General features: G+C 39.2%; 1 protein-coding gene across 1 annotated transcript in view; it reads right to left on the bottom strand.

Annotated features, from left to right (window-relative positions):
- Nucleotides 1–22,452, bottom strand: part of LOC121378532 — a 65,474-nt gene that overhangs the window by 26,949 nt on the left and 16,073 nt on the right. The window contains exons 6-10 of the mRNA XM_041506743.1: nt 20,094–20,191; nt 18,442–18,536; nt 10,722–10,898; nt 9,600–9,817; nt 3,814–3,944 (exon numbers count right to left, since the gene is read on the bottom strand). Coding sequence (XP_041362677.1) covers nt 3,814–3,944; nt 9,600–9,817; nt 10,722–10,898; nt 18,442–18,536; nt 20,094–20,191 — 719 coding nt within the window. The remainder of the gene's footprint in view (nt 1–3,813; nt 3,945–9,599; nt 9,818–10,721; nt 10,899–18,441; nt 18,537–20,093; nt 20,192–22,452) is intronic.

Below are 22,452 nucleotides of genomic sequence, written 5' to 3'. Positions count from 1 at the left end.
CAAAACATATATATAACACCTATATAAAGTTGTCTTTTTCTCCACCAAAAAATTTATCTAAATGGGAGAGATAATTAAATTTTGAATAAGAATACAATTGGTGGAAAAGTATCAACAGCAATGTGTTCAGTATATCTAAGGAAACCAAATTACCGGTAAGATGGTTTCAATACAGAATAATCTAAAGAATTCTCACTACAAACAAGTTTCTCTATAATATTAGAGTGATAAGCAGCCCAAAGTGTAGCTTCTGTAATGCGTATATTGAAACGTATACGCATTTATTTTTTTATTGTGTGCACGTCCAAAATTTAATTAAACAAGTCGAGCAATGGATAAAAGAAGCTGCAAACATTATAGTTATCTTCTCTCGTACCAGTTTTCTTCTTGGCCTCTCAAAGAATAATATCATAATTGACATTATTGCTCTTTTGACAAAGCAATTTATATATAGTTCAAAATTTCTGAACAAATTACTAGATATTAAAATATTAAAAATTCATATACATTCTTATTATATACTCTTCAAAAAAAGAAACGCAAAAGGGTACAAATGGGTTATAACTCCGATTTTATGTTTCCTACCGGTTCATGCTTTGTGAATATAAGGTCATTGCATGTCCCAAACACATTCCCACGGTTACATTCGATAAAACGCAACTACTGTACAATAAAGTTCCAAAATGTGAATATTCGCAAAAACGCAGCCACGTGCAAACCATGTCACCACTGCACGTGCGTTGTCTACACGTGCAACATGAACACCGACAGTATAAAAGTGCAGGGTGTTCACTTGCCTGGCCTCTGTATCTGGCCGACAGTTGACAATCCAGGACATGCCACGTCTCAGTGAACCGCAGAGAAACAATGCCATCGGCCGACTAGACGCAGGCGAATCCAGAACGGCCGTTGCCAGGGCATTCCATGTGTCCCCAAGCACCATCTCCAGACTGTGGGACCGTTACCAGCAACATGGATCAACACGTGACCTCCCTAGATCCGGTCGACCACGGGTCACTACCCCCGGGCAGGACCGCTACATCCGGGTACGCCACCTTCGGGAACGATTGACTACTGCCACCTCCACAGCCGCAGCAATACCAGGTTTGCGCAGGATATCCGACCAGACCGTACGGAACCGCCTACGTGAGGTAGGAATTCGTGCCAGACGTCCAGTTCGAGGTGTCATCTTAACACCACAACACCGTCGACTCCGACTGCAGTGGTGCCAGATTCATCGACAATGGCCTCAACTGCGATGGAGACAGGTGTGGTTCAGTGACGAGTCCCGATTTCTGCTCCGACGTCATGATGGAAGATGTCGCGTGTATAGGCGTCGTGGTGAACGTTATGCGGCAAACTGCGTGCAGGAAGTGGACAGATTCAGCAGGGGTAGTGTCATGGTGTGGGCAGCCATCTCACACACTGGCAGAACTGACCTGGTCCACGTGCAGGGCAACCTGAATGCACAGGGCTACATTGACCAGATCCTCCGGCCACACATCGTTCCAGTTATGGCCAACGCCAACGCAGTGTTCCAACATGACAACGCCAGGCCTCACACAGCACGTCTCACAACGGCTTTCCTACAGAACAACAACATTAATGTCCTTCCTTGGCCATTGATATCACCGGATTTGAACCCAATTGAGCATCTATGGGACGAGTTGGACCGACGCCTCCGACAGCGACAACCACAGCCCCAGACCCTGCCCGAGCTGGCAGCAGCCTTGCAGGCCGAGTGGGCCACCATCCCCCGGGACGTCATCCGTACTCTGGTTGCTTCAATGGGCAGGCGGTGCCAGGCAGTTGTCAACACACGCGGAGGCCACACCCGGTATTGACTCCAGATGACCTTGACCTTGGTGGTGTGTCCTATCACTTACTCACAATGGACTAGAGTGAATTGTGAACAATCCTGCAACATTTGGTAATTATCGGACTCACCATTCAATAATTAAATCAATTCTCCAAATGTTACGACGATGTGGTTTTGCATTTCTTCTTTTGAAGAGTATATATTAGAAAGAAAAAAATGTACAGTGGACTCTGTCTAAACCGGATTCTGTGTAAACCGGATCTCTTCGTAAACCGGTCCATTTCTAAAGCCCCGTCCAGCTACCGTTTGTCTCTTTGGTATAAATATCTGCCTAATCCGTACTCTGTCTACTCCGGACTCCGGATCAAAAATCAAGAACGAAAGAACCGTTCATGCACCAATTACCTCTGTCTACACCGGATTGGGATTTGACTGAACGACGGGCTGCTTAATTAGTTGAACAATGATCGTCACTTGCCGAGTAATCAGGACGCCGTCGCAAGATCAAATACAAAATGTAATCACACTCGTGTGAAGTTTACTCTTATTGCTGTAGGCCGTTAGATCTGGATTTTGTATTCAAATAATTTCGTACGTACGAATAAATAATGTTTTAGGAAATAAAACGAAATTTAACCTAGTACAAATATTAGAACTACCAGAAACACATTTAATATACAGCCACTAATATTTTATGCAGAAAAATATATTTGATATGTAATTACAATCGTTAAAAAGTCTCTGTTAGTGGATAACATCATAAAAATTGCAGCAAACTCAGGAATATCCCTTTAAGTATATTTTTTATGTCTGTGAAATAATCGATTGCAAGTCTGGCTTTTATGACTATGTTTCCCAACCGTCCATGGGTTCAAATGTCACTGTTGATCGCGAGTCGTCGATCATTCAAGAACCATAACTCTGGATGAACTCTGTCTAAACCGGTCCTCTATGTAAACCGGACTATTTTGACGGTACGAAATGAGTCCGGTTTAGACAGAGTCCACTGTATTTCAATAAAATCAAATATAATGAATTTATTAAAAGATGGAGTGTATACCATAAGTTGTTTGAATAAATATCTCTACGTCATCCACCACTGACAGTATCTAAGTATTTATTACCATATATACATGTACATGTATAAGACATTTTGAGTGTTTAGTACTGAGTGAGGTTCAGTGACGTTTGGCAAGAGGTTTGTTGTTTTATTTTATATTAACTAATTTTGATCTGTGTATGTATGTATAAAAAATATATATACTGTGTGAAAATGTGACCAAAAATAAAAATAAAATACTTCAAATAAATAAAAAATAATAAATAAATAATGTGCCATAAGCGTGGATCTTTAACAAAACTTTGACCAATTTCTAAATGATCCTGCCTTTGCAATGACATCACATTTGTGGACTTTAAATCAAATGTGTTGGACAAATAATACAAGTGTTTTCAAATCTGAAACTGGAATAATAGTTTTTGGCACAATTTCTTTTGTAGATATTTTCTTTTAATTTTTTAACAAGAAAAGGATTGATTTTCTCCAGATAAGTGTCACAAAAACCATCTACAAAAAGACTCGTGACAGAAATATTTTTGAGTTCAATCATACTTATACTTTTAGTGTAATTATTATAAAATTCACTGCATTTTATTTTTGTACCGTGACGTCACGACCCTGCTCACAGCTGTTATATGTTACGTCACTAGAAGGAATGCATGCAGTGGTACATATTAAGTGACACCACATACTACCTTTGATTACTGAATGATGTAATGAACAGGTAGCAAAGGCAGTCTACCTCCACTACTGCGGGACCAATGAAACAGGCGCATTACCGTCTAGGAGACGTGTACTAGACGGGATGTGTGCTAGACTGGTTTTTCTAGCATCTTGTTACTGGTTGATTGAACTGGAATAGGATTTGCTATGGATGTATAGCCACCACTGACTGCTGTCCTCTTAATTATATAACACAATTCTTTTAACTCACAACAGATTCTTCCAGCAGTTCCTTCTCAGACTTTCTACGCCAAATGACTTCCAAATTTTGTTTTACAGTTTTCCCCCTTTTGTTTTTAACTTCTATCCTTTCCGTTTTATCTAGCAGCAGTTGCAGCATAACTGAAATGAAAGAGAAAGGAAAATGTTTTATTTAATGACGCACTCAACACATTTTATTTATGGTTATATGACGTCGGACATATGGTTAAGGACCACACAGATATTGAGAGAGGAAACCCGCTGTCAACACTTCATGGGCTACCCTTTTTGATCAACAGCAAGGGATCTTTTATATGCACCATCCCACATACAGGACAGTACATACCATAGCCTTTGTTACACCAACTGCAGAGCACTGGCTGAACGAGAAATAGCCCAGTGGGCCCACTGATGGGAATTGATCCTAGGTGAGCGCTGTACCACTACATGTACATCCCACCTGCATGAAAGAGAAAAGACGATTGTTTAGAATCCAGGGCCTATGCTTATAACACTTAAGAGAGTAGACTCGGATCTTTAATAATGTCACATGCATGCAGTTTGTATGGCATTTCCATGATGTCATCTCAAGACACTATTCAAGTCTTGATGCTAAAAAGAAATGTTAAGAGCTAGACAACCATCCAAGTATATATTATCTCTCCTAACTCGTCTACCACTAGACATACAGCTCACTATCACTAGACACATAGCCCATGATTCCTAGACTCTGTTGTTGACTATCATTAGACAGAGATTATAACCATAAGACACAGAGCAAGAGCTATACCACATCGCTGACTACCATCAGACACAGAGCTTACAACTAGAACACAACTAGAACACATTGCTGACTACTATTAGATAGAGCTCATGACAACTAGAACATGTTGGTGACTATCATCAGACACTGAGCTCATGACAAATAGAATACGTCGATGACTACTATCGGACACAGAGCTCATGACTACTAGAACACGTTGCTGACTACCATTATACACATAGCTCATGACTACTAGAACACGTCAATGACTACCATCAGACACAGAGCTCACGACAACAAGAACACATTCCTGATTACCATTAGATAGAGCTCATGACAACTAGAACAAATTTCTTGACTACTATTAGACAGAGCTCATGACAACTAGAATATGTCGATGACTACCATCAGACAAAGAGCTCATGACAACTAGAATACATTGCTGACTACCATCAGACACAGAGCTCTCGACAACTAGAACACATTTCTGACTACAATCAGACACAGAGCTCATGATAACTAGAACATATCGATGACTACCATCAGACACAGAGCTTATGACAATGACAACTAGAACATGTCACTGACTACCAACAGACAGAGCTCATAACAACTAGAATATGTCAATGACTACCATCAGTCACAGAGCTCATGACAACTAGAATACATCAATGATTACCATCAGACACAGAGCTCATGACAACTAGAACACATCAATGACTACCATCAGACACAGAGCTCATGACAACTAGAACACATCGATGACTACCATCAGACACAGAGCTCATGACAACTAGAACATGTCGATGACTACCATTAGACACAGAGCTCATGACAACTAGAACACATCAATGACTACCATCAGACACAGAGCTCATGACAACTAGAATACATCAATGACTACCATCAGACACAGAGCTCATGACAACTAGAACACATCGATGACTACCATCAGACACAGTGCTCATGACAACTAGAACATGTCGACGACTACCATCAGACACAGAGCTCATGACAACTAGAACACATCGATGACTACCATCAGACACAGAGCTCATGACAACTAGAACACATCGATGACTACCACCAGACACAGAGCTCATGACAACTAGACTACGTCGACGACTACCATCAGACACAGAGCTCATGACAACTAGAACACATCAATGACTACCATCAGACACAGAGCTCATGACAACTAGAACACATAGCTGACTACCATCAGACAGAGCTCATGACAACTAGAACATGTTGATGACTACCATTAGACACAGAGCTCATGACAACTAGACTATGTCGACGACTACCATCAGATACAGAGCTTATGACAACTAGAACACATTGCTGACTACCATCAGAGACAGAGCTTATGACAATTAGGGTCTCACTACACGGTTCACATCCGGATGACAGTTCATTCATCATGATCCACTATAGTTCCTAATTGTGATAGTAATTGAGGAAGAATTAAAACAATTTGTATTTTTAATGGTAAGCCTTCTGGCTGGTCTGGGTATGAACCAAAAAAAATCATCTGCAAACTGTGTGAATCGGCAAAGCCGTTTTCACATAAGTTTGCAGATGAATTTTTTTTCATACCCAGATGAATGTAAAAAAAATGATCACTAGATCAGGTTGCCGACTATCACTAGAGAGCACCCAATTAATAGTCGCAGCACACAATTAATAGTCGCAGCTCACAATTACTAGTCACAGCTCACAATCACTAGTCGCAGCTCACTATCACTAGATAGACCTTATGATCACTAGACAGCTCATGATCACTAGACAGAGCTAACAATTACTTGTCACAGCTCACAATCACTAGACAGAGCTAACAACTACTAGTCACAATTCACAATCACTAGACAGTTCGCAATCACTAGACAGAGCTAACAATTACTAGACAGCTCACAATCACTAGACAGAGCTAACAACTACTAGTCAGTTCACAATCACTAGACAGAGCTAACAACTACTAGTCACAATTCACAATCACTAGACAGTTCGCAATAACTAGACAGAGCTAACAATTACTAGACAGCTCACAATCACTAAACAGAGCTAACAATTACTAGACAGTTCACAATCACTAGACAGAGATAACAATTACTAGACATTTCACAATCACTAGACAGAGCTAACAATTACTAGACAGCTCACAATCACTAGACAGAGCTAACAATTACTAGACAGTTGACAATCACTAGACAGAGATAACAATCACTAGACAGTTCACAATCACTAGAGAGAGTAAACAATTACTAGACAGTTCGCAATCACTAGACAGAGCTAACAATTACTAGACAGAGCTAACAATTACTAGACAGTTCGCAATCACTAGACAGAGCTAACAATTACTAGATAGTTCGCAATCACTAGACAGAGCTAACAATTACTATACAGAGCTAACGACTAGTCACAGTTCACAATCACTAGACAGAGCTAACAATCACTAGACAGTTCACAATCACTAGATAGAGCTAACAATTACTAGACAGAGCTAACAATTACTAGACAGACCTAACAATTACTAGACGGTTCACAAATACTAGACAGAGCTAACAATCATTAGACAGCTAACGATTACTAAACAGATCTCACAATCACTAAACAGAGCTCATGATCACTAGAAAAGAGCTTTTGGTCACTAGACTGCTCATGATCACTAGGAAGAAATCATTATGAATAGACAGAGCTAACAATTACTAGTCACAGCTCACAATCACTAGATAGCTAATGATTACTAGATCTCTATTAGACAGCAATTAACCATAGATCAGAATGTGCTGAGATCCACACTAAACAAACATTCCTTTACAACTAATATTTTGTTTTGATCCACACAAAACAAACATTCCTTTACAACTGATATTTTGTTTTGATCCACACTAAACAAACATTCCTTTACAACTGATATTTTGTTTTGTTCCACACTAAACAAACTTTCCTTTACAACTGATATTTTGTTTTGTTCCACACTAAACAAACATCCCTTTACAACTGATATTTTGTTTTGATCCACACTAAACAAACATTCCTTTACAACTGATATTTTGTTTTGTTCCACACTATACAAACATCCCTTTACAACTGATATTTTGTTTTGATCCACACTAAACAAACATTCTCTCACAACTGATATTTTGTTTTGATCCACACTAAACAAACATTCCTTTACAACTAATATTTTAGGGAGTTTTTTTGACACTTGATCTTGAATGTACACTTTCCAGTGGCTGTACAGAATGCCGATGACTGACCCACACCAAGACATCGTTTATTGACTGTACAGAATGCCGATGACTGACCCACACCAAGACATCATTTATTGACTGTACAGAATGCCGATGACTGACCCACACCAAGACCAAAGACATCGTTTATTGACTGTACAGAATGCCGATGACTGACCCACACCAAGACATCATTTATTGATTGTACAGAATGCCGATGACTGACCCACACCAAGACATCGTTTACTGACTGTACAGAATGCTAATGACTGACCCACACCAAGACCAAAGACATCGTTTATTGACTGTACAGAATGCCGATGACTGACCTACATCAAGACATCGTTTACTGACTGTACAGAATGCTGATGACTGACCCACACCAAGACATCGTTTATTGACTGTACAGAATGCCGATGACTGACCTACACCAAGACCAAAGACATCGTTTATTGACTGTACAGAATGCCGATAACTGACCCACACCAAGACATCGTTTATTGACTGTACAGAATGGCGATGACTGACCCACACCAAGACATCGTTTATTGACTGTACAGAATGCCGATAACTGACCCACACCAAGACATCGTTTATTGACTGTACAGAATGGCGATGACTGACCTACACCAAGACATCGTTTATTGACTGTACAGAATGCCGATAACTGACCCACACCAAGACATCGTTTATTGACTGTACAGAATGCCGATGACTGACCTACACCAAGACATCGTTTACTGACTGTACAGAATGCCGATGACTGACCCACACCAAGACCAAAGACATCGTTTATTGACTGTACAGAATGCCGATGACTGACCCACACCAAGACATCATTTATTGATTGTACAGAATGCCGATGACTGACCCACACCAAGACATCGTTTACTGACTGTACAGAATGCTAATGACTGACCCACACCAAGACCAAAGACATCGTTTATTGACTGTACAGAATGCCGATGACTGACCTACACCAAGACATCGTTTACTGACTGTACAGAATGCTGATGACTGACCCACACCAAGACATCGTTTATTGACTGTACAGAATGCCGATGACTGACCTACACCAAGACATCGTTTATTGACTGTACAGAATGCCGATGACTGACCTACACCAAGACATCGTTTACTGACTGTACAGAATGCTGATGACTGACCCACACCAAGACATCGTTTATTGACTGTACAGAATGCCGATGACTGACCTACACCAAGACATCGTTTACTGACTGTACAGAATGCCGATGACTGACCCACACCAAGACATCGTTTATTGACTGTACAGAATGGCGATGACTGACCTACACCAAGACATCGTTTACTGACTGTACAGAATGGCGATGACTGACCCACACCAAGACATCGTTTACTGACTGTACAGAATGCCGATGACTGACCTACACCAAGACATCGTTTACTGACTGTACAGAATGCCGATGACTGACCCACACCAAGACATCGTTTATTGACTGTACAGAATGCCGATGACTGACCTACACCAAGACATCGTTTACTGACTGTACAGAATGCCGATGACTGACCTACACCAAGACATCGTTTACTGACTGTACAGAATGCCGATGACTGACCTACACCAAGACATCGTTTACTGACTGTACAGAATGCCGATGACTGACCCACACCAAGACATCGTTTACTGACTGTACAGAATGCTAATGACTGACCCACACCAAGACCAAAGACATCGTTTATTGACTGTACAGAATGCCGACGACTGACCCACACCAAGACATCATTTATTGACTGTACAGAATGCCGATGACTGACCTACACCAAGACCAAAGACATCGTTTATTGGTCGGAATTCGCCAGTCTGCCCCACATATGGATCTATGTATCCTGGCGTTCCAGTTTGTGATGTGATATTTGTCCTAGAAATCCCATCATCCAGTTCTTTAGCCAGCCCCGGGTCACCAAGTCGCGCATTCAGATTTTCATCCAACAAGATGTTGGCGCTTTTCACATCTCGATGCAGGATCTGCCCTCTGTGAAAAGGTCAATAACAAATACAGAATTTAGACATGTTTTTACATATTCCTGTAAAGAGTTGCTCTCTATTTGGTATTTTAAATTTTTTTACCTTTGGTTTGTCTGACATTTCTTTTGAAAAGTTAGACATGGGTTCTAAGAAATAAAAAAACATCACAAAATATTCCTATAAGTTTTAATGCCTTGTAATGACAATCATGATGATTAGAAAAACATGCACTAGAGGAGATCTCTAGAAGCTTAGTATGCTTCAGTTACAATTGTGCATCCTAACTGTTACCACTTTTAGAAATAGGAGTAAAGCACGAGTGTGGAAATAACAAAAATCATCACTTGATTGATTGAAAACATATTTTATTGCATAAACAACAAACAACTTACTAGGCCCTCTCCTAATCGTCACTTGTTCTAGGATAAGTGAACTGGCTAAATCTTTAAAAGTTAAAAGTTTGTTTTGTTTAACGACACCACTAGAACACATTGATTTATTAATCATCGGCTATTGGATCAAACATTTGTTAAGTTTGTGATAGAGTCTTAGAGAAAACCCACTACTTTATTCAATTAGTACTGAGCAAGGGATATTTTATATGGTGCATATTTTACACCATCTGGCCTTTGGCATACCCGTCGTGGTGTAATGGTTAGAACGAGAAATAGCCAAATGGGCCCACCGAAGGAGACTTCAAAAGCTACTTGTCTATATTTTAATAACAATCCTTTGCAAATTCAAATACTTCATAAAGCCAAGACAAAAATTGAGAAACTAAGAAACATTGTCATTTGCTGGCTAGACAGATGTTTTATCTCTACTACAACCCTGGATTTTTGTCCACCACTTTGAGGTCTGAGAATGTATGACTTTTACTATTTACAGAATATTTCAACAACATTGTTTACCTTCTTGCATCACTACTCTCCTCACCACTAGAATGTAGGTACTGGAGCCCAATGGCTGTCTGATACAGAATACGTACACGGTCTGTCCATTCAAGCCTTGATTGGCCATCCCAAACTTGTTTTAAATACCACTGTAGGTCACGGTTTTCCATATATGGATACATCAGATAATACTGCCTAAAATACAAAGATTTTAATCATGAATCAAGAAAATACAAATGTAAGCTTGGACTGGATGTTGTAATAGTTGCCTACAATAATTGTACAGAACAATTTAATCTTTTCCAACACCCAAATAAAAATTTAAATAATTAGGTTAAAGGGAATTCCAAAAGTATTTATTGATATCACACTTCTTCATATTTGAAACTTTTTATGTCTTATTACCGAGATGAATTGCATTAGGTACATTAATCCACTGTCTATTGTTGAGGTTTTCCAAAACCCAAATAAAAATGTTAATAATTGGGTCAAAAAGAATTCTAAAAGTATATATATTATAGATTGTATTTACTGACATAACGCTTCTTCATATTTCAAACATTTTACAGGTCTTATCACTCAGAGATATTACCTGTGGCTATAGATTACAGGGGGAAAATAACTTATAAAAATTGTATAGAAATTTATGATATGCAAAATGAGTTTTGCATAGCAAACACATTTTGTATAGCATTTTTCAGAATCTTTGCTTCGTATCCAACAATGATTTGACGAATTACAAAGGCACCAATTTGTGATTTTTTACCTTTATCTAGTGTATGTACACGTATAACTGTTTTAAAATACACGCACATTAAACAATTCTGTGCAAGTCAATGTGTGCACTAGAGTTGCAACACATTCACTAAGCAACACATGTACATGCATGTGGGAAATATGGATCCATAATAATAATTATTCATGAATCTACTATTACTTGATGAGTGAAAAACACCAGTGATGAACACCATTATTAAAAACAACTGTTTTAACACTCAAGGTTTTTACTATCACTGAATATCATTGCTATCATAATTGATCCTACGAACATGTCTTGTGGCCATTTGTAATACAGTTATGAGTTTACAACTAAAGGGATTAGACATGTTCTGCTCTCAGTAGTTCTACATCACTTACAGGCCATTTGTATGTGATATATATTGGGAAGTAACTGGAGAAAAGGGAGAAATACAAATTTAAAAAGAAATATTATTTTACTTTTTGCAAACAGTCTAAGTACACTGTATCACTGTGGTACTTAAAATTTGCACTAATTAAAATGTATTGCTCTGCAATAAGCATGAAATATAGGACACAAAATAAAAATAAGGTATTGCATCTTTGTGCTTTGAAGAAAAAATTAATGATACAGGTATTTTTAAAAGTTCCCAACAAGGAATTTTGTTTATATCTGTAGCTCAGTGGAGTTAGGGAGGTGCTCTGGGATACATATAAATTATGTTGGCAATCAACCTATGTAATGAAATAATTTTCTATTAATTTTATTTTATATCTGCAGAATTTAAGATTGATTCCTAATACTGGATTTAGTAAGATGTACAAAATGTATCTTTTTTCCACCAAATGATTCAGGAAGTGGTACAAGAAGGTCCTTTTTTTTTGCAGCGAAGGAAAAAAGAAGGAAGTTTCAGTCATGTTACCGGACATAGAGGGAGCATACAGTAGAAATAGAGGGAGCATACAGTAGAAATAGAGGGAGCATACAGTGGATATAGAGGGAGCATACAGTAGAAATAGAGGGAGCATACAGTAGATATAGAGGGAGCATACAGTAGATATAGAGGGAGCATACAGTAGAAATAGAGGGAGCATACAGTAGAAGAATTTAGGCCATCCCATTGGCTGTTGCGATGTTCAGACCAGACTACTAGCTGTAGGGGGGGGGGGGGAGTGCACTTGTTCGAGGACAGGTGATGTTGAAATGAAATATATTAATATGGCACTGAACAATTTTTAAGAAACAGATGATAAATGTTAATTAATAATCTCTTTACTTCTTAAATGGTATGTATACTGAATGCCAAAAGAAACTATACACTTTTTAAAATGCCATATTTCCTAAAATACTTACAAATTTCTTCAAACTTTTATACATCTGATGCTATCACATTCTTTAGTAAGATCACCCAACAAAAGTTACACAAAAAGCATGTGCACAATTAAAGTGAAGTATCCAAGTGGCTACTTCATACTGAATCAAAATGCTGAATGGTAGCCAAACGTGTTAAATGACTAGGTTCAATCACATTCAACGAAAACACACAATTATGGGCATGCTTCAACTCATTTGGAGCGTTAAATCAGTGCAAAGACAGTAAGCAGGAGTGTGAGACATAACCAACAACCCTACAACCGGCCTGCATTGCAAACACAGTAAGCTGGAGTGTGAGACATAACCAACAACCCTACAACCTGCCTGCATTGCAAACACAGTAAGCAGGAGTGTGAGACATAACCAACAACCCTACAACCTGCCTGCATTGCAAACACAGTAAGATGGAGTGTGAGACATAACCAACAACCCTACAACCTGCCTGCATTGCAAACACAGTAAGCAGGAGTGTGAGACATAACCAACAACCCTACAACCTGCCTGCATTGCAAACACAGTAAGATGGAGTGTGAGACATAACCAACAACCCTACAACCTGCCTGCATTGCAAACACAGTAAGCAGGAGTGTGAGACATAACCAACAACCCTACAACCTGCCTGCATTGCAAACACAGTAAGCAGGAGTGTGAGACATAACCAACAACCCTACAACCTGCCTGCATTGCAAACACAGTAAGCAGGAGTGTGAGACATAACCAACAACCCTACAACCTGCCTGCTTTGCAAACACAGTAAGCTGGAGTGTGAGACATAACCAACAACCCTACAACCTGCCTGCATTGCAAAGAAAGTAAGCAGGAGTGTGAGACATAACCAACAACCCTACAACCTGCCTGCACTGCAAAGAAAGTAAGCAGGAGTGTGAGACATAACCAACAACCCTACAATTTGCCTGCACTACAAAGAAAGTAAGCAGGAGTGTGAGACATAACCAACAACCCTACAATCTGCCTGCATTGCAAACACAGTAAGCAGGAGTGTGAGACATAACCAACAACCCTACAACCTGCCTGCATTGCAAACACAGTAAGCAGGAGTGAGAGACATAACCAACAACCCTACAACCTGCCTGCATTGCAAACACAGTAAGCTGGAGTGTGAGACATAACCAACAACCCTACAATCTGCCTGCATTGCAAAGAAAGTAAGCAGGAGTGTGAGACATAACCAACACTGCAAAGAAAGTAAGCAGGAGTGTGAGACATAACCAACAACCCTACAACCTGCCTGCATTGCAAACACAGTAAGCAGGAGTGTGAGACATAACCAACAACCCTACAACCTGCCTGCACTGCAAAGAAAGTAAGCAGGAGTGTGAGACATAACCAACAACCCTACAATCTGCCTGCATTGCAAACACAGTAAGCAGGAGTGTGAGACATAACCAACAACCCTACAACCTGCCTGCATTGCAAACACAGTAAGCAGGAGTGTGAGACATAACCAACAACCCTACAACCTGCCTGCACTGCAAAGAAAGTAAGCAGGAGTGTGAGACATAACCAACAACCCTACAATCTGCCTGCACTGCAAAGAAAGTAAGCAGGAGTGTGAGACATAACCAACAACCCTACAATCTGCCTGCACTGCAAACACAGTAAGCTGGAGTGTGAGACATAACCAACAACCCTACAATCTGCCTGCATTGCAAACACAGTAAGCAGGAGTGTGAGACATAACCAACAACCCTACAACCTGCCTGCATTGCAAACACAGTAAGCAGGAGTGTGAGACATAACCAACAACCCTACAATCTGCCTGCATTGCAAACACAGTAAGCTGGAGTGTGAGACATAACCAACAACCCTACAATCTGCCTGCATTGCAAACACAGTAAGCAGGAGTGTGAGACATAACCAACAACCCTACAATCTGCCTGCATTGCAAACACAGTAAGCAGGAGTGTGAGACATAACCAACAACCCTACAACCTGCCTGCATTGCAATCACAGTAAGCAGGAGTGTGAGACATAACCAACAACCCTACAACCTGCCTGCATTGCAAACACAGTAAGCAGGAGTGTGAGAAATAACCAACAACCCTACAATCTGCCTGCACTGCAAAGAAAGTAAGCAGGAGTGTGAGACATAACCAACAACCCTACAATCTGCCTGCACTGCAAACACAGTAAGCTGGAGTGTGAGACATAACCAACAACCCTACAATCTGCCTGCACTGCAAACACAGTAAGCTGGAGTGTGAGACATAACCAACAACCCTACAATCTGCCTGCACTGCAAACACAGTAAGCTGGAGTGTGAGACATAACCAACAACCCTACAATCTGCCTGCACTGCAAACACAGTAAGCAGGAGTGTGAGACATAACCAACAACCCTACAACCTGCCTGCATTGCAAACACAGTAAGCAGGAGTGTGAGACATAACCAACAACCCTACAACCTGCCTGCATTGCAAACACAGTAAGCAGGAGTGTGAGACATAACCAACAACCCTACAATCTGCCTGCATTGCAAACACAGTAAGCAGGAGTGTGAGACATAACCAACAACCCTACAATCTGCCTGCATTGCAAACACAGTAAGCAGGAGTGTGAGACATAACCAACAACCCTACAACCTGCCTGCATTGCAAACACAGTAAGCAGGAGTGTGAGACATAACCAACAACCCTACAACCTGCCTGCATTGCAAACACAGTAAGCAGGAGTGTGAGACATAACCAACAACCCTACAATCTGCCTGCACTGCAAAGAAAGTAAGCAGGAGTGTGAGACATAACCAACAACCCTACAATCTGCCTGCACTGCAAACACAGTAAGCTGGAGTGTGAGACATAACCAACAACCCTACAATCTGCCTGCACTGCAAACACAGTAAGCTGGAGTGTGAGACATAACCAACAACCCTACAATCTGCCTGCACTGCAAACACAGTAAGCTGGAGTGTGAGACATAACCAACAACCCTACAATCTGCCTGCACTGCAAACACAGTAAGCAGGAGTGTGAGACATAACCAACAACCCTACAACCTGCCTGCATTGCAAACACAGTAAGCAGGAGTGTGAGACATAACCAACAACCCTACAATCTGCCTGCATTGCAAACACAGTAAGCTGGAGTGTGAGACATAACCAACAACCCTACAATCTGCCTGCATTGCAAACACAGTAAGCAGGAGTGTGAGACATAACCAACAACCCTACAATCTGCCTGCATTGCAAACACAGTAAGCAGGAGTGTGAGACATAACCAACAACCCTACAACCTGCCTGCATTGCAAACACAGTAAGCAGGAGTGTGAGACATAACCAACAACCCTACAATCTGCCTGCATTGCAAACACAGTAAGCAGGAGTGTGAGACATAACCAACAACCCTACAATCTGCCTGCATTGCAAACACAGTAAGCAGGAGTGTGAGACATAACCAACAACCCTACAATCTGCCTGCATTGCAAACACAGTAAGCAGGAGTGTGAGACATAACCAACAACCCTACAATCTGCCTGCATTGCAAACACAGTAAGCTGGAGTGTGAGACAAAACCAACAACCCTACAATCTGCCTGCATTGCAAACACAGTAAGCAGGAGTGTGAGACATAACCAACAACCCTACAACCTGCCTGCATTGCAAACACAGTAAGCAGGAGCGTGAGACATAACCAACAACCCTACAATCTGCCTGCATTGCAAACACAGTAAGCAGGAGCGTGAGACATAACCAACAACCCTACAACCTGCCTGCATTGCAAACACAGTAAGCAGGAGTGTGAGACATAACCAACAACCGTACAATCTGCCTGCATTGCAAAGAAAGTAAAGTAAAGTTTGCTTTATTTAACGACGCCGCTAGAGCACACTGATTTTTTATCTTATCATCGGCTACTGGACGTCAAACATATGGTCATTCTGACACTGTTTTTTTAGAGGAAACCTGCTGTCGCCACATAGGCTACTCTTTTACAACAGGCAGCAAGGGATCTTTTATTTGCACTTCCAACAGGCAGGATAGCACAAACCATGGCCTTTGTTGAACCAGTTATGGATCACTGGTCGGTGCAAGTGGTTTACACCTACCCATTGAGCCTTGCGGAGCACTCACTCAGGGTTTGGAGTCGGTATCTGGATTAAAAATCCCATGCCTCAACTGGGATCCGAACCCAGTACCTACCAGCCTGTAGACCGATGGCCTAACCACGACGAGTGCTGGGACATGAATCACAAAACTTACCAGCAAATATGGCTCAATGTCTAAGTTAAATCTGTACAGCATTGAAGCATGTGTTTAACTGAGTAATGACTATCTCCAAATGCAATTCCAACTGACGATTTTGATTTGTCAAGTTTGTTACAAATTTACAGTTTTTGTTTTTACACCCATCCCCCAACCCTCAGGATGAGTAACTGGGGTTGTTTTGGGTTTTTTTAAAATGTAACAACATTTTGTGAAGTGCTTTGTTCGATAATGAAATCTGGTTTGATATTATCATTATTGTGATTTTCTTTTCTATTACAAGAATTAATGTAAACAATATTAAGTGTGTAGTTTCTTTTGGTGTTCAGTATCTTAACTATTGCCTGGACCCCACATAAATGATTTTCTTTAATCAGTGAAAATTGGATGTAATACTTTCCATTATATATTCGTGAAATCTTGGGCCTTCACAATTTTTACAACCAGTAACTGTGCCATGTCCATGAAACTGAGCCCTTCATTCGCTCACTAAGCATTCCCCAATCCCCAATATTCTAGTAATGTCGGATAGGATACAATGGAGGACAGGGGCACATTAAACCGAATGACCACTTCGGGAAGCAGTCAAAATAGATTGCAAATGTTTAGTGATAAATGGCCAGTTTAACATAGGCTAGTCAGATTGTTGCCAAGCGTATTTTCACTTTCATTTGCTGCTGTCCTCAAATCAACAAGAAATCACAAGATCATCCTTTTCCCACATTTTCACCTCAATTGATTATTTAAGTTAAGCATTTTCATAAGATAAACTGCAAAGAAATATGTCTCAGAATTTAGTTACACCTCCTCATGAATAAAATAACTAATTTTCAATAACAATTAATTTTACTTAGATAAAACATCGAACAGGTTTTTGTTGTAACATATTACCGATGATGTAATCATTAATCAAATTTTTTTATTTATAAATTTAAAACCCCCCCAAAAAACAACAATTGTTTTGTTTAAACCCCCCTAAAAAAAAACCCAAAGAAACCAAAAATTGTTAATAATGCCAAATAACGAAATTGATTTGCAAATGTAATAAAATATTTCTATAGGCCGAAGCATTCCAAATATTTACGGGATGGGACTCTTTATTTTATCAAGACTACATGTATGTTTGTTTCCTGTGCAATTTTCTGCCGTGCCTCTTTAAAAAAAATTGACAATTTGGTTGCATTCTTAGACCCGAGGACTGAATTTAGTCCAAGCTTGAATGCCATGCACATTTTCATAATAATGTACATTTTTAATTAAAAACTGCATCCCAATTGTTTGCAACATAAAAATGCATTTGACTAGCAAACCACAATATTTGTGTCGCATTTTGCGATGCGATACCGTTTATTTAGCACACTATCTATTCTAATGGCTACAGACTCGGGAGTATTCCTAATATCACCTGTTTTCTGGACTACTTTCATCTCCTAAGCAACGTCCACTGTACGCAAGTAGGGGTAACAAAAACGGATGTTTCTTCCGGGACACCATCATCTCCTACAAACAACACAAGAAAAGATGGTATGAAGGTAATATATTGCCTAAAATGTTGGAGAGTGGGAGATGGGGGTGACAGTACTCAAAAATAAATTAAGTTACAGTAACTGTTCAGGCAACCAAGGACACTTTTTAATTATAAAGAACATGTTTTCAGATTTGTTAGTGGGTGCAATTTCATACAGTCACCAGGTGACCGATCCAAAGCTGATATTAACAAATCAGCAAGGGTCATGCCTGGGTACAGTTCGGGTGAAATACACCACAAGCCTTCGGGTGAAATACACCACAAAACTTCACCTTGTTAGTGTGTGGATGAACTTCATATCACAGAGTTAAAAATCAGAAATACACCACAAAACTTCTCCTTGTTAGTATGTGGAAATACACCACAAAACTTCTCCTTGTTAGTGTGTGGATGAACTTCATATCGCAGAGTTAAAAATCAGAACTACACCACAAAACTTCACCTTGTTAGTGTGTGGATGAACTTCATATTGCAGAGTTAAAAATCAGAAATACACCACAAACCTTCACTTTGTTAGTGTGTGGATGAACTTCATATTGCAGAGTTAAAAATCGGAAATACACCAAAAAACTTCACCTTGTTAGTGTGTATTTTGTATCACTACTCAATGAATTAATATTGCTGACACCAATACAAAAGTCACTCATGAATCAATACTAAAGAAGCGGTCAGGCCCTTTATAAGGGAGACACCACAGCATCGTAAAGGTCTAAAATTAACGAGCTACTCTCGATTCACTAATATCAAAAGTTATATTAGTTCGGCCATTTACCTTTCGACCGACCGTTCAAAATTGCGCCAAATTCCCTCAATCAAAATTGCGCACCCTTTTCTCTTTGGCATTTAACTGCTCCATTCAAATTCCACAGCACCACCACCACACCCACCCGCCTGCTACCGATTTGATCGGGCTGCTGGTGCTCCCTTGCACCTGCCAGTGCAGGCGGTCCCTCCTCTCCCCTCCCCCCACCTTTCCTGTCATGGACGGCCAAGGCCGGCTCTTGTGCCCACGACAGGTGTGCGCTACAACAGCTTGTTCTGAATGTGCACGTAAAACCCTATGACATGACATAATACTAAAGGAATTTAAACTACTGACACCAATACAAAAGTCTCTCTTGTATCAACACAAAATACATTAAAACTGCTGACCTCAATATAAGTCACTCAAGATTGTATCAATACGCAATGCATTAAAATGGCCGACCTCAATACAAATATCACTCTTGTATCAATACCCAATGTATGAAAACTGCTATAAGACCAATACAAAAGATAATCTAATAAATATTGATATTTTATCAATAATCAATGTAGTAAAAATATACAAATGTTGATTTTTTTTATCAATACTCAGTGTAGTAAAACGATGCAAATGTTGATATTTTATCAATACTCAGTGTAGTAAAATGATGCAAATGTTGATATTTTATCAATACTAATTGTAGTAAAACAATACAAATGTTAATATTTTATCAATACTCAGTATAGTAAAATTATACAAATGTTGATATTTTATCAATACTCACAGTGCAGTATGAATCATAAGCTCTCTTGTCTCTGTCCTCGTTTGTACATTTGTGCATCACCTTGACAACTACCTTAAGACCCTTGTACTTCTTTACACCTGAAAGGTAAGATGCATGACTCACATTGAGTACTCAATGACTAAACCTTTTAGGAATACATTTTACAACAATTAAATTTCTGTTACATTCATTACAACGTAACGTCATCCCATTGGTCCAGACGTAGCAACGGGAGTTTGTTCATTTTTCTATGAATGTAAAAATTATGTCGTCAAGGAATGTCATACATGTATGTGATGACGTCATTTTATGTGGGCAAGTTCTCTTAATGAGCGTTATTGTTTATGGATAAAAAATAATTCAAAATAAAGTATGACGTTTTAGTGTTATTATTAGCATGTATGATTCAAATTTAATTATAATTATTGTCTGTTATTTCTTTTACGTTCATCTGGGCATGAAATTTTTTTTTTATTGGCAAACTTATGTGAGAACGGCTTCGCCGATTCACACAGTTTGCAGATGATTTTTTTTTTTTTCATACCCCAATGAACATAAAAAAAAACCCCAGACAATTGCATAAGATGTCCAGAAAACATATTTTTATATTTCCTAAATTAAAGGGCCTTAACTCTGTCAATAATGGGTAAATCACCATGAAAGTAAAACTTGATCTATAACAGTACATGATAAAGATTTAGACAAAATTTCAAGGAATTGTGAAAACAAAATCTGGGATAACTATATGACGGATGGACAGATGGATTGACAGACAGACGGACGGACAGACAGACTGTCTGACTGTAGAGTGGAGATGAAACCTACAGTCCGGTTGGACCGGTATGGGATTAATAAAGTGTTCAGAGTGTACAACCAATGTACAGGGTTGAAAATTAGAGTTGCCCGATCGTCCGTGATACAGTAAAAAGATCAGTGTATTAGCTACAACGTGATCACTTTGAGTAATGGTAGATATATAGCTGTGTATGGCGATAAATGTGAGTGTGTTGGTTGTAAAAAAAATAGTTCATCTGGGCAAAAAATGTATGCAATTTTATTTCATCTAGTACCACTGTGTCAAGTAGCCTTGTGCTTGAAACATGTATGGGGTACCTGTAAAAAATGTACTCAAATTTTGTGTGGAACTAGAGTAGTCACAGACAGTATATGGCATTGGTTATCATAAGACATTGAATACTGTTACGGCACACTTCTAATGTCTCTAGTCTACATAGCTGTTGCATGCTTGCTACAGGTGTGGTTTGTGAAATTTACATCATTTAGCACTTTGTAACTGACCTTGTTGAATGTTATTAACATTAATTGCTAAGGGAATACAATCATACTAAACCTTCTGACTACTGAATTAATTTTTGACAAAAAACACATTGATGGAGTACAAATTTATAACTTTTACTCAATTTTTTTAACTTAAATGTTTTACAAATACTTAAAATTATGATCATGTGTGAATCAATAAGTATTATTTTTTAGGGTTTTTCTAATTTTTATGATATTTTACATCAGTTAATGTTGATTAAAACTTCAAAAAATCAATAAAGTGGTATTTACTTATGTGGATTTGTGGCCAGATGACTAGTATTTATAGCCATTATTCCCAATAACTGGTTTTTTTACCTAAATTTGTTTTGGAAACGTACTACAAGTACGATTCATATCCCAATATTTCATGATTTTAATTGTTGGTAAACGGTCAAATCTATTATTAAATCAGCTATCAATTCCTGAAAATTATGACCATGACGTTCTGCCACTGTTGTCAAGCGAACATTCTTGCCAAAAACAACTTTTTCAAAGTTCTCCACATTTCGAGGTATTATTAAGATTAGTCTCGATCAGTGTTCTTCTGGTATTATCTCAGGTCAGTGCCGTGTGCAAAAGGAGGGGAAATATGAATGAGGGACTGTATTGTATGCGGTATACACTGTGTGGGTTTGTGTGACGTTGGGCAGGATATCTCACTCACAGTAGTCAGATGTTTAACGTCCATTTTAAATAAATAAATTATCACATATGTGTAAGTGTTACATGGAATTTATTATGTTTTATCAATAAAATAATTCCTGAACACATTTAATAAATTTTGTATCACACTCCTGCTCATGCAATAATATATATAGATTAATATATTAGATAAATGAGGGCTAGCTACTCAAGCTTAACAAGGGCCAGTAACAACTTATTTAACTGGCCCTGCTGGCTACCATGAATTTTAAGTTAAGTTTTAATGCTGAGTGTAGGACAGTGTTCACTGTGTATATAAAGTTTTAAGTTAAGTTTCAAAGCCGAGTGTAGGACTGTTCACTGTGTACATACAGTTTTATGTTTAGTTTCAACG

This window comes from Gigantopelta aegis, chromosome 8, assembly GCF_016097555.1.
Source record: "Gigantopelta aegis isolate Gae_Host chromosome 8, Gae_host_genome, whole genome shotgun sequence".
NCBI classification, from domain to species: domain Eukaryota; kingdom Metazoa; phylum Mollusca; class Gastropoda; order Neomphalida; family Peltospiridae; genus Gigantopelta; species Gigantopelta aegis.
This window is presented reverse-complemented; position numbering and strand designations above follow the sequence as displayed.